General features: G+C 36.1%; 1 protein-coding gene across 5 annotated transcripts in view; it reads left to right on the top strand.

Moving 5' to 3' along the window:
• Nucleotides 1-14,385, top strand: part of DLC1 (DLC1 Rho GTPase activating protein) — a 438,081-nt gene that overhangs the window by 321,478 nt on the left and 102,218 nt on the right. Inside the window, exon 6 of one of the 5 annotated variants that reach the window (XM_037831254.1) lies at nucleotides 8,815-8,874. The exons of 3 other annotated variants lie outside the window; for them this stretch is intronic. In XM_037831254.1, the coding sequence (XP_037687182.1) occupies nucleotides 8,815-8,849 (35 nt within the window). In that variant the 3' untranslated portion in view covers nucleotides 8,850-8,874. Of the gene's footprint in view, nucleotides 1-3,134; nucleotides 3,167-8,814; nucleotides 8,875-14,385 lie in introns of those variants that run through there. One more of the 5 variants, XM_037831255.1, reaches the window with a different exon arrangement.

The following is a 14,385-nucleotide window of genomic DNA, read 5'->3' on the forward strand; positions in this document are numbered from 1 at the left end:
AAAGAATGACTGAGCCTCTAAAGCAAGAGCCCATCTTCTACAGCCAGCTGGAAAATTTTTAAGGATGCTTCCTACTTTCTGCAGTCTTTCATTTTTGGATTTGGTTGTTAATCTTACTTGATGCCTAAGACTGTTATGGAATGAGTAACTTTGGCTTTTGCTCTGGGATGAGTAGCTTTAGTAGAGATCGTAGGAGAGAAAATTTGTAAGCACTCACCCATGTGGGTACATACTGCCCATATCTAGCCCTTGCTGTGCACTCGGTCCTGTGTTAATATCAGAGAGCAAGGAAATGTTGTTTAGAAGGAAGTCGCCTCTTGAGGAAGGAAGTGGGTGGTGCAGGAAAAACAAATCAGAACTTTTCCCAGAATAGAAGTTGCCTTTGACTACCACTTAATGCTCCCTACCCCAAGTCTGTCCCACTGTATGGTGATACACATGTCAAAACCTGTCTAAGCCTGCCCTTGCTCATAAGCACATGCAAATATTTCCTGAAATTAATATCACTGGCATTTGCAGCCTCCAGATTCTACTTTGGTTCTCAAGCCCTTAATACACAGAAGGTCTGCACATTTGTTCCCACTCTGCAAAAGATTTTACATTCCTCCAACGACACTAAAAGCAAAAAAATTCTCTACGTCTGTAAATTTAATGGCCATGAATTTCATGGACAAGCTCTTCTGAACAACAGGGCTGAAATCTACTCATAGACAATGAGATCCTCTGGAAAATGGACTCGTTTAGTGTACATGTCTCAAACAACCAATATCTTCATTATTTTTATAAAAGCTTTATGGTTGCTTTATGAGCAAACAAATTTAATTTATATTATTTCCCCAAAGAATTTCTGCAGACTTGGAGGGTAAATGAATAATTATTTTTCTGTCCACCTGGATCTAAGTAACCTCTTAAAATCAAAAGATCCTAAATGTTTTCCAAAAAAAAAAAAAAAAAAAAAAGTTGTTTTCATGTGTCAGATACTTTATACACCCTCAGAGCCTATAATTCCAAAAATTTCATAATCTGATCATGGCAATGTGGGGTAAAATAGATGCAAAAAGAAACAGCTCCTTAAACATACTCTAAATATATTTTCCTTTTTATTAGTGTTTGTTTCAGACATTCTTCACATTTTTAGGAGACCTTTTGATTTGTTTCTATTTTACTGTGTAATGTAAAACTCTACATTTTACTGAAACATATAAACCACTGAAAAATTAAAAACTATATAAAGATGGGAGCAGTTGAAGCCAGTTTTAAAGACTTAAAAGCTAAAATAAATTTTGCAAGTATAAGGTCTACTCTACTTTCATATATATTAGGAATATAGATATGTATATATATTCCTAACAGACCAATAAAATGGAGTGCACCTCATTTATTGGAAATTGGCATTCCAATGGTGTTAGCCAACCAAGTAATTCTTTTTAAAGTTTCCTGTGCAAAAATGGGTACAAAGGAATGTCTCTATACCAATTAATGTTGACAGTTTGTTCTGGAACCATAAGTTGAACTAAAAGTTAGTTTCATGTGCTCTCTTTTTACCATTTTTAATGAATATCATTTGGGTGGTTAATTGTTTTTCTAGACTTTTATACCTTGTTTCCATTTCAGAATAATAGCAAGGGAATGATTAAAAAAATAGACATAATCCAAAAAACAAGTCTTCACAGAGGTAAACAGATTGTCATGTTATAGATGAGCATTTAGTGTTCTTTAAAGAAGGCACAGCTGGATCATGTGCAGAGAAAGATGCCTCACAAAATTAAAGACACCAACTGACGGACTTGGAGTTGCTGGGGCATTTCTAGCCTGATGGACCAGGAGAATGACATTCATTTCACACCTCCTTTGTGCACTGCTCTGTGCTAAATGGTTACGTATAATGTTTCATATTGTCCTGTAACAACCTAGAATGTCATTCTCCCCATTTTGCAAACGAAGAAATAGAGGCACACGTATTTAGGAAGATTGCAGAAGGTCACACAGCTAGAACTGATAGAGCTAGGATTGCAGCCAAACCTATTTGATTCCGAACCCTGAGCTCCTCTGCTTACAACAGAAAATGACTTTTCAGTATCCGGAAACAGAGGACGGAAAGAGCCGTATCACGGGAAAATAAGCAGCAGAAGCTGGGGTGAAGCTGTGAGGAAAAGCAAGAGTTCCAAAATTACATGTGGTGCTTAGACTTGGAAAGCATTTTTTGAAATTTTATAGTTGAGCCAACAAAATTAGGCATCTCTGTTTTCAGCAGATAGAATTTGGGAACTTCTAATGAAGGAGCAATCAGTTGGTGAGGAGTGAGGGAAAAATAAAAAATGTAGTATGTGTTACTTGCCTTCTAAATGATGTGTCTAATCTGCTTAAAACATCATCAGGTATTGTCAGTGAAATATCGATGTGGAATGTAATTTGAGCCTGGTAGCTCAAAACCCCAATATAGGATAATCTACACGAACCAGCTTTTGAGGTTTCATTTTTCTACTTAGTCTGAAAAGGTTCAAGATGCGGAGTTTCCTCCATCCCTTTTCTGATTTATGATCATGTGGGCATGTGAGTCAGAGATTTAAATAAAAATGTATGCTTTTGAGACTGGTCCTGTATTCCTTGACGTGATATAATTCCCTGTGATAAATTCTGCTACACAGTACCACAGACGCAAAGATTGCCAAATACATTTAAATTGATGAAAATACTGGCAAGGTCTTAAGTTCGTAGACATCAGAATTTCAACTTTCTTTGCTATCTCTTAGGAGAGGAGCTAAGTTTAGCCTCTCGCTTCACAATGCTTTCCTTGACATGAAGAAATGTAAGACCTTTGGAAGCAGTTTTTCCCATTATGCAGAATGGGTCCCTGAGTGGGGATTCTGATTGCCAGCCAGTGCCTGCGACCGTTGGTGTACAGCCAGCACCAGTCATCTAGGCCACTGGGCCCATGGAGAGGCCAAGTGGTGACACGAGAGAGTTTGTTTAATTTGTAGGAAAACTTGTGAAAGGTGATGACCTCCATTTAGGGCTGAGAAAATCCAGTGAGTCTAAAGTAGCTAAGAATTGAAGACTCAAAAGATAGTGCCTTCATCTTGTTGTCTTCACGAGGAACTGCCCACAGGTAACCTCTGTTATCCCCTTGGCAGAGTCTAGGCTGTGAAGTTTGAAAAGCAGTCACCTCACACCTTCCATGTGGGACTGTGTTTCGTCACTCAGCCCTTAGCCTGCCTCGCGGACGCTCCTGGCTGTAACGGGGAGCTGTTGCTGAGCCCCTCCACCCAAGGCTGTTGATCTACATGTGAACACTTAACAGTCCCCATTTCCAGCTCTGTATATTTCAGGTTGCACTTTAGTGCTCTAATAAATCAAAGGCAAATCGTACATATTTAGTTCCTACAGCAGTGATGTATGGATACATTCTGGATATAGAAAAAATAAATAACGCTGTGTGTGTCCCCATCTCTCTCCGCCACAGAAACACAGTATTTGTGAAACACGTGTTACAAAATTAATGAGCTGTGAGTGATCCCAAGGAGTATTTGTCTCTTTTATTAAGGGAAATAGGAAAAGAATATCAGATAACAAGATACAAAAAATACTGTCCAATTTTAAGTGTTCCCTTATTGATAGTTATATTTAACAGTTGAGGAGCATTTGGTCTTGATGAAAATATACTTTGTACTTTAAAGCAATTCTTGCTTGGATCAAAATTATAGCATATAAAATGACTTTGCTTAGAAAGTCCACCTACACTGCATTCATCCCATGAGTCATTCTGCTCAGGATTCCATCTTTACCAGCATCTCTCTTACCCTTCTTTGCTGTACATTTAAATTCTACGTTTCTTCTGTTCTCAGAAGCCCACTTTCTTCAAAAAGCACTCACCCACTCCCCCACCCTCACCAAGCCATAATCAACCACTCAATTGTGAGACCTTCTAGTAGACAGAGTTTTACTTAATATTTATTATATTGCTTTTTTTTTTTTCAGTTGTTGCATCCATGTATGCATTATCTCTACAAGTTGCTAGGAACCCATTCAAGGAAGGAGACTTACTTCTTTTATGTTTCCCAAATTTTGTGTAATGCCTAAAATGGTTTCCAAAGTGGGAAGAAAGAAGTCAAAGAAGTTGCAAGCTTTTGACCCAGGAAAATCAGAGAAATTTATTTTAAAGACAATGTTTAATTGCTTTTAAATATAAAATTAGTAAGGCATAGTCTTTTACCCTCACGATGCTCACAGCCTAATGGGGGAAACAAGCACGTCCAGTAGCTGCCGGATACACATGTTCACTGACTGCTTGAAATGTGGCTACTTCTGATTGAGATTTGCTGCAAGAGTACACTCCAGATTTCAAAGGCTTAGTACAAGAAGAAGCAATTAAAAGCAGAGCAGGGAAGCAATTAGAAGAGAGTACTGCAGTGGAAGGTTCACAAGAACTAACTGTGCAGGAAGGATCAGACAGGGAGAGAGTGTAGTTAGAAAAATAATCTAGGAAAGCTTTGCATGAGTGAATGAGAAGGACCAGGCTGGAGGCAGCTGCGGGACTACACACTAGGGCCCTGCGGGCAATAAACTGACTTAAGCAGGGAGGCACGTTAAGGGATGAGTTGTAGCCCTTTGTAGAGGTGGACAGAAAAATAGGCACATTACTCTTGGGCTTGCCTTCTTAGCCCTGTGTAATGAGATAGAAAACAACCAGTGGAAAATGTGTGGTTTCATAGACCGAGTGTTTGTATGTCATAGATATGCCAAATCAAAGTCTAAGAAAAAATGGATTATGAATTTCCCTTCAAATATGCCCTGTCTTGACTTCCCTGGCTGCTACGACAAATACCACACAGTGGGTTGGCTTAAACCGTAGAAATTTATTGGCTCATGGTTTTGAGGCCAGGAGAAGACCAAAATCGAAGTGTCAGCAAGGCAAAGCTTTCTCTTGAAAGTCTGTGGCATTCTGGTGTGGGGCTCCTTGGGGCTCCTTGGTTTGTATTGCGCAAGGCGATGTCCTCTCCTTTCTCTTCCAGGCTCTGTTGACTTCAGCTTCTGGCTCTTCACTGTGGCTTTCTCTGACTAGGTCTAAATTTCTCCAATATTCCAGGTTGAGGCTCACTTTCATTCAGTTGGGCCACACCTTAGGTAAAATAACATCTTCAAGAGCTCTTCTTTCAACCCACAAGAACACAGACTGAGATTAAGAACATGTCTAAATTGGGGTATATAATTCAATCTACCACGTGCCCCATCGTCAACCTCATTACAAGGGTAATATATTTTTAAAATCATGCACTTATAGTAAGATGTATTTTTATAGCTCTTGGATGGAGTTTATTTTTCCTACGTTTAATATTTCAATTCAAATCCTCCTAGTTTGGCACCAAAGGCAGAAAATTTCCCATATTAATTATTTTTTAATTAAAAGTTTATTTTGAAAGACTTCAGGGAAATGACCTGAAAGTTTTACTATATCATAAAAAGATGTGAGAACGTAGAATGTCGGATCCATTACCATGAAGCTTCGTAGGGGCAGAGATTTGGGGCTTTGTTCTCTGCTGTAATCCTAGCATGTAGAACACTGTCCACCTCATGGTCACACTCAATAGGTATTTGTTAAATGCATGAATGAAGAAATGAACCAGAGGCATATGTTGTTCGTTTGCTCTTCCTGGACAGCTGTGTGATTGAACAAGTGCTGTGTGCCTTTGGGGTGTCATGTTGTGGGATATGACAATATCTTACCCCAGTCATGAGCCAACACTGTTATCAAAGCTGCGTCACTGAGACCCATCTCCTCTCACTCATTCGTTGCCACGAGCGCTCAGTTTGAGCTTTTCTCCCCTCCTTTATACCTCCTCTGGAAAGCTGCAGAGGTGAATCAGTAAAGTCAGAAGTGGAGGAAGATAAGGGCACAAAGGGATCAAGTTCTCCCCTCTCGGAAATGGCAATTGGTTTGTCTCCTTACACCTTTCTCCAAGAGTGGCCTTGCCATGTTCCTGAAGGAGAAAACATGGCCTGGGTGGGTATGCGCCTGGCAGACCGTTGGCTTCCAATCTCCTCTGCTGTTACAGAAATAAGGGCTCTTAAATACTACTTGACAATATGCCAGTTCCACCAGCGATAAGAGGAGCCTGAAAAACCAACAATCGTCAGAGGCTGCAAGCTGTATTTCACAACGTGGAGCAGCAAAGCCACATCAAACAAAGCAAATAGGCAAGTTATTTGAAAGCCTGCCAAAATTAGGAGAGTGGCTGCCCTAAGGAATTATTAAAAGAATGTAAGAGCATTAAACTGATCGTTTAAGGATGCTCTCCTCTTAAAAATATCCTCATTTGCTTATTTTCCATTCTCTTTCGCCGTTTTGAGGATTCCCTAGTTATTAATAAGGTTTCCTCACTTTCTCTGTCAGCTTGCAAGTTGTTCTTTAGGAAATGCAAAATCTTTATTTGGGAAAAAAGAATGCACAAGAATATTTTACTCAGAATATATTTTCTTAAAAAGAAAAAAAAAAAACTATTATTGTGAAGTGTATCAAATTGCCAAATTCTCCTTGAACATCGGTTTGAGATTTTACTACACAGTTGGAACCTTACTGCAGATGTAGCTAAGGCTCCCAAAAGATGAAATTTCATTATTGAAGTGGAGTCAAGGAGGAAAAAGGAATCTGCTGTGCAGCTTCTCTTCACTGGAAATGGAAGCCCCTGGAGTTTTATATTTGATTCATTGGAGAGGCCAATTTAATTTATTAAATTTTTTGAAAATTATGATGTCCTTTAAAATATCATTGGGTTTAAAACCATAATTTTGTAATATTTTCCCAAGTTTCCAATACTTACATGTTTTCTGAAAATCTGAATAGTCCTGTTAAATTTAGTGAGACATTCTTCTTCAATCTTTTTATATAAATATGGAAGTATATGTTTTCATTTCTGGCATAGATGGCACTGGAATCATACAGCTGTAAGCAGCTGGCATGTGTATATGTACATGCACAGATGTGTACTTGCTTTGCTTTGCTTTCCTTTTCTGAGCTACATACAGCCAATTACAATTTCTGGGGAAAATTCTGCTTTCTCAGTGCTTGTAAGTTCATGATTGGGGTATTTTTAATGTTGATATTATCAGGCAGAATTTTTGTTGAAAGTCTTTCACCTTATTTCTGAGTGGAGAAGAAAGAGAGGAGCAGTAAATTAATATTCATTTTAAACTCTACTTTAAACATCTCTTCTTCAAACCTGAAGATTCGAAAAGACAGTATACTCCATTTTATTTTAAACCTATACTATAGTAAGTAGAAAGGCATGCCAAATAAAAATTAAAACAGTGCCCTTGTGTAAGCAGACTTTGGTTAGGTCAAACAAATGAGCAAAGTCCAAAACTAGAAACAAACATTTAGTGAAATGGAAAACATTCCTGGACTTCTGCCTTTAAGAACTGCCACCTGCCAAGCTGGTATATGGTGATATTGAAAATATTTCACGTATCACAGATAACACGAGAAGTGAAGGCATGTTTGACGTTCTTGGAACTACTCTGCAAAAGCTACTCTAGAACACACGTACACTGTCAACAATACTGTGGTGTTCATCATTATAAACAGGCTATCATTTTCATCCATTTCATCTTTCTCATGTTTTCTGACATGGAAATATCACCTTATAATTATGATTTTAAAATCAATCTTCTTTTGAAAATGAGGGCCAAAAGCAATATAATATCACTTCATAAACCAGGACAAGGAGAAAATATGGTCTCAGGAAATGAATAAATGTCATCATTCATTCATTCATTCATTCATTCATTCATGCCAAGCATTGTGCTAGGCATGAGAGACATGCAATAAACAATGCAGATATACTCCCTCTCCTCATGGAAGTTACAGATCAACATGGGAGACAGTAGTTCCTGGCTGTTCCAAAGAAAAGCACAAGGCTATTAAACTGTAATAACAGGATGTAATAACTTAGTCTAGTCAGAGGCCCAAGATACAAACAGGTAGAGGCACTTGTGGAAGCTTGGAAAGCTAGCACAGTTGGTCATCTCGATACAAAGAATGCCATTTATATTATTGTTTAACAGGTAATGGAGCCTTCGTAGTATCAACTTAGGTTCTTTGTGGAGTGTCCATTTATTTATAGCCCAGTTTGTTTAAACTGAAGTCAAGAGTTGTTTCTTGTCTATTGTTCATGCTACCAGCTGTTTGCATGAATAACTTTTCTATGGTGTTTTAAAGTCCTAGTTTCAATTTATTTAACCCCATTGTTGCTCAGCTTTAGCTTGCCAACATATAGCTTGTGATTTTTGTTAAATTTTCATTCTCGAATGCTGACATATAGAATACACAGCTTTAGTTTCCCTCTTAGGACTTCATATAGATTTAGAAGAAGTTACCCACCTACTCTTTGGTTTGAAGGTTTCTCTTCACTCTTCTCTGCCCCTCCCTTCCCATCCCCTTTATTAATGTCCATCTACTTTTTATTTCTATTTTATGACTCTTGTGCCGTAACAAATAGTTTCAATTATGAAGAGCTAGAGAAAAGAAATTGACATTTTTCCCTATCAAACCTTGGTGTGGTATCACTGACTAATGTTATATGTAGAAAGACAGAGAAAACGTGACGGTGTTTTTTGGTAATATAGTAACTCCAGTGAGTTTTAGGAACAGATCAAGATTAACCTTAAATGTTCCCCAAAGAAGATTTTATTCTCGTCTTTCCTTTCCTCCTTCACCATTATTTATTTGTTTGGTAGTTATAAGTCAGCAAAAATTAAAAAAGAAAAAAGAAAAAACTAAAACTCTGTACATTTTAGATTTCTGTTCTTTTCATACAGATAAAATGACCTATACCTATATGCAATCCAAATAACCTATAACAAATAGGTTATCTAAGGCTAATATGAAGAACTTCAGGTCAGAGAAAGAGATTTTAAAGCAGCAAGAATGACAAGTGCTTTATGTAGTTTTCATTCTGAAGGTAATGAAGGCATACAACAGCTTCTTTAAAGGATGTTGAAGTAAGTGTTCAACTCTCAAGTCACTTAAAGATGGAAAACCTAAAGTGGTTCTGTTGAACCACCAGATATGAAATAACAAATAAGGACCATCCGCCGTACAATACCGAAGTGTCAACATCCTTCTTTTCAAAAGTCAGAGAAATCATTTAAAAAACGGATTTGAACATGGCAAATGAATTTGCAAAACCAAAAATGTCTTTGAAATGTTGATCTCTATTGAAGGTCAAATCCTATCATTGTTCTGTTCACTTCATGTCCCAATTTTGCAATATATTAGCAAACTTGGTTTATTTCTATTTCTTTCTTTTTCTGAAGTTTTGCCTTCAATAAATATTATAATCCTTGTTGATGTATTTTGGGGCTTTAACCTTTAATCTTCTCCTTTAGTAAATATTTCAGTCTTCCTAAAACAATACTAAGAAAAAAAATGGAATTGGAGCTTTGCACAAGAGAGCAGGAGAAAACTGTTGAGATACACAGTGTTTGTTATTTTCATTAAGGAAAAAAAAAGATTAGTTTCAGGCAACAAGTCTGTAATTCCTTCTGACCCTTGCTCCTGGAGCATTTAACTGTAAAAACTTGAGAAGAAAACACATCCACTCTCTACCACTATCCTCCAAAACACACTAAAGTTAGCAACCACAATCTTAGCCTTTTAAACCCCAAAATTGATTTTTGCCATAGACTTGCCATTCCCATATATAACATACACAGGGTTTTATTTTGTTTTGATTATTTGAGTATATGAGCCGGCTCGTATTCTACAATTTCAAGTAACCTTTAATTGTGTTGTCACAGAGCTTGATGGGCAGAAATCATCTAGCTAGAGTGAGCTTAGCCAGCAATCCAATATCCATGTCTCTTCATGACTTTATTGTTCTCTAGTTGTTGCATATTCGGTAACTCCACTGAAGAAATATGCTTTTTTGGGGGAAGATTGTATGCAGTGGTGGAAATTAAGATTGTATGGACTATCAGAAATCCCGAGGTAACTCTTTATATCTGCGTATATACCTAAAAGGATAGATGTTGATATCCACAAATGTACATGTGTATATCAATATATAGTAAATAACTACTAAAACTGTAAGATAGAGTCTTTCTGAACAGGAAGTCCCCACAACACATACTTTTTTTTTTTTTTTGTCAAGGAAGTATTGATTGTTGTAGAATTTAAGGCTTTAGGAAAAATAGTGACCCTTTTTTCAATGACCCTTACCATTCTTTTTAATTTTCACATTCTTTCATACTGTTTAGCATCAACTAATATAAAATAATCTATGGAACATAATACAGAGAATGCAAATGACATTTGCGCACATTAAGCTACAAATAACGGGCAGTTAATTTTTCTTTGTTGATAGAAACTTTCTGAGATCTTGTTTCCACATTGTCTTAGTTCTCAGGGCTACTTAAGCAAACACAGTGGAATAGGTTGGCTTAAACAATCGGAATTTATTAGCTTTTGGTTTTGAGACTAAAAGAAAGTCCAAATCAAAGCATCATCAAGGCGATGCTTTCTCTCTGAAGACTGTGACTTTCTGGGGCTGGCTGCCGGAGATCCTTGACTCCTCTGTCACATGGCAAGGCACATAGCAGCATCTCCTGGTCCTTCCCTTCTCTTCCTGGTTTCATTGATTTCAGCTTCTTGCTCTCTGTGGCTTTTTTCTCTCCCTGTCTGATAAAAGTCCATTGCCTTTTAAATTTTCTAACTTCATCCCTAAATCACTATTCCAAAGTCATGACTCATGATTGCCTTGAAACTCTTGGCCATTGCAGAAAGGAAACAGATGTAAGTCCACCCTTGTTAGAATATCAGGTAAGAGGAACTTAAAGTTGGAGAGCTATTATTGTTCTTCTAGGCATTTTTAATTCTGAAATCCTGCACCTAAGTATAGAAAAGTCACAACAGTTGCCTTTAAAACTAAAATTGTACTTCTGCTACTTTTTTGTAAGATTGAATCATTTCTATTGAAAAAAGAGGTGATTGATAAAGACTAAAATTGTGTTTATTTTCATATGTTCTTGTGAAAACTGACCAAGGTAGGGACAAAGAGCCTAGTAACAAAAACCTTTATTTAGCTGTCTTTCTAAATTCAGCCCTTCCTTGCCTAGAAACTATTACATGTTGAAATATGAATAAGTTTCATAAAATACATTTCAGTGTCCACACTTTGAGATTAAATTTCTTGAATTTTGTATGCAAATGTATATATAAACTCATGAAAATCTGACTTGGTTTCCAACATTCTGACACTTAAAAAGGAAAAAAAAAAAAAACAGCTCTAAAGATATCATACAAATGTGGCCTTGCTAATTGAGAAGTCCTTCTCTTGTCAGCTCATGATTTGTAAGTCACAGGGGTAAAAATGAGATGAATTTTGAAGAAAGCTACTATGGTGAATTGAAGCAAATACCAGACATTTTGCACTTTGAACCAAACAGGCTTTCAAGTGATAATTTAAATTCTCAGACATCATAACTTAAAGTGGTCTCCATACTTCTTGGATTGAGTACACATGTTGAGTAAAATATTTTTTAGTATACACTGTATATAAATAATACATGTTTGTATTTATGGATCTCTAAATCAGGGTTACATTTGGGGCCAGATAATTCTTTGTGAGGGGCCTGTCGTGTGCATTGTAGGATGTTTAGCAGCGTCACTGGATCCCTGTAGCACCTCCCCTGGTTGTGATAATCAGAAAACATCTCTAGACCCTGCCAAATGTCTAGAGACATTAGAGCAGGTGAGAACCTCTGCTGTACATCATTTGCATATCATACTTTACTAATGCATTATGAAAAGCAAACATGAAAAATGTATATTTTTAAAATTGAGTTTATTTTTAGTAATACAAAAAATCTTTTTTCTCTCTATGTAAATTTTATCATTAATGATTTTTAACAGAGAAATGTGACAGAATATGTTTCATTGTTTTTTTCAGTCTTAGTACCCTAATTCACACTTGATTTTAAAGGCCATCAGAATGGAAAAAGATGTGTCACTCCAAATGGACAACTTTTTTACTAAATCATGATACAAATTTTTCAGTCTGGTCTAATGATTATGGAAAGATTTTTGCTGACATTTTAATGAGTGTCATTTCTTTGATGTCTTGCAAATGAATTGGAAACTGCATTTTTATGTTCTTAATTTGTGTTTGAAATTACTGAGACTAGAAACATTTTTAACAGATTAGAAAAATGTATTCAGAGTTTTAAAAATTTTGCTTATCAGAGTTTTTATAAGTGGTACATACACACCATTTCAGTAATAAATTAATGTAACAGTGCCCACAGTTCCAAAATACTTTCAGAATGCTTTATAATCACACAAATTTTTTTAATAAAGTAGTTATTTCCTCACTCATTGTTAAAAAGTTGCCTTGATCTTGAAGAAACAAATTATACAGACCTTGAAAAAATATATGCTCAGTAACATAATACTGACAGCAACTTGTCATCCCAGAAATGCTAGAAATTTTGAAATATTTGCTTTTGTTCAAGGAAAAAAACAAGCAGCTTATCTTTAGGTTTAAGTTCTTTGCCATGAGATAATGAAAGCAAACCTCTCCACGGTTACTCCCATACTCCCATGTGGTTTTATGGTCACTCCCTATCTCATTTCAAATATTGTAAAGAATTTATGATAGGTTATTAATTTTTGTGTTTTCTATTTCAAATTGTATGACATCAGTGACATTCCATAGCATTTTCTGCACTTCTGGCTTTTAACTTTTTTGCTAAAATAGATCATCTGTTAATTTTGCAATGTTGTCTCTGTAAACTCAGCCTAGAATTCTTTCTGTGGCTAAATTTATAGTTTTTCCACAAAATATTATTTTTATTGAAGGAGTCATTTACTGTTGAGAATATAACTTCACTAGTTTTTCTTTCCTTAGTGGTTCACAATCCAAGAGGGTAGGTAATCCTTCACACTCCATCACTGAAACAAAATTTAACAAATACTATAAACTGATAGTACAGAAACATCTGTACTTTCATTTGACTGTATATACCAAACCTCTTACACTGAAGAATTAGTTATAAAACTTGTTTCTTCAAATCTTTAGCAATGTTTACTGTGAATCTTTTAACAGAGTTTATGATCAAAAGAATATATTTTAGTTTGACACTTGTTTTCTAAGTATTCTTTTGGCCATTTTTATCGTGGCAAGGAGAACAAGTGTTTCTCCAGTGTGTCTTTAGGTCATTGGCTATTAAGTAGAATTTTGCAGTCATGGCTTCTAAATATTTATCATTAAACATTAAATTGAGTATCAAATAACTTGATACATCGCTGAAGAAATCATAAAAAGCTGTCCATACATTTCATGGGCATAGGTTTAAAATGTCTTGCCAAACTGATGACATCATATTATCCTCATTTAATATCTCAAGGCACAATTTTCCCCTAGGAAAAGGTTCAATATGAAAAAAAAAAGGGACTATATACCCATACTTTAATGGTCTTCTTGATAATTTCATTGTGGGCTCCAGTAAAGGTAGACATTTTGCCAAATCTGGTTAGACAGTCAACAAATCAAGAATTTATATTAGGAGTACCAGAAACGTCAGCTTTCTTTTTCTTACTCTTCACTTTGCTTTGCCTTATTAGTGTTATTTTCAGTTGGAATTTTATTTTCAAATGAGTTATCTCTTAAAGTTCTTTTGTTCATCCATAAGCACACAGAAACATATATGTATAAGCTGAAAACAAATGAACAAACAATTGAGGGAGACTGTTAACCTATCCAAGCCATGGAACTCACCTTTCTTGGTAGATTTTGAATATTCTAATATGGTATGTGGAATGAAATTGGGAATCAGCATCTTTCCATGTATAAAATATTACCAAAATTTAATTTCTTCCCCATTAATCAACTATGTAAATATGTATATATATATATATATATATATATATGTATATACGTATATATATATATATATATGTATATACGTATATATATGCTAATCCCAATGGATCATCTCGCGCACTCACTCAAGTGCCAGTCCCCACTTTCAAGGCCCTCTCAGAGTACTGGCTATTCTTAGAGGTGTAAATGCTGTATTTCAGTCTGCATCTCAGACTGTAAAAATCTGTCTTTTCCTATGTAAAATTGAGACTTGAAGTTCAGTTTTCTTTTCCCAGTAATGCCTTCTGGTCTATAGCAGTTTCATTTTAACATGTGATCACAAAATGCCCCATTGCAAGACTGGCAGAATTCAGGCAGCACAATAAAGAAAGTGCTAAGAAGCAAACCAATTAGCGTCACAGTTGCAGTTAACAGTGCAAACTACAAGACAGGTGCCTGTACCAGTAAACGGTTGAAAAGCATTCTCTCCACTTAGTCATAAGTAAAGGCAATGAAGGAATTTGACCAC

Source organism: Choloepus didactylus, chromosome 3 (genome assembly GCF_015220235.1).
Source record: "Choloepus didactylus isolate mChoDid1 chromosome 3, mChoDid1.pri, whole genome shotgun sequence".
Taxonomy (NCBI): Eukaryota; Metazoa; Chordata; class Mammalia; order Pilosa; family Megalonychidae; genus Choloepus; species Choloepus didactylus.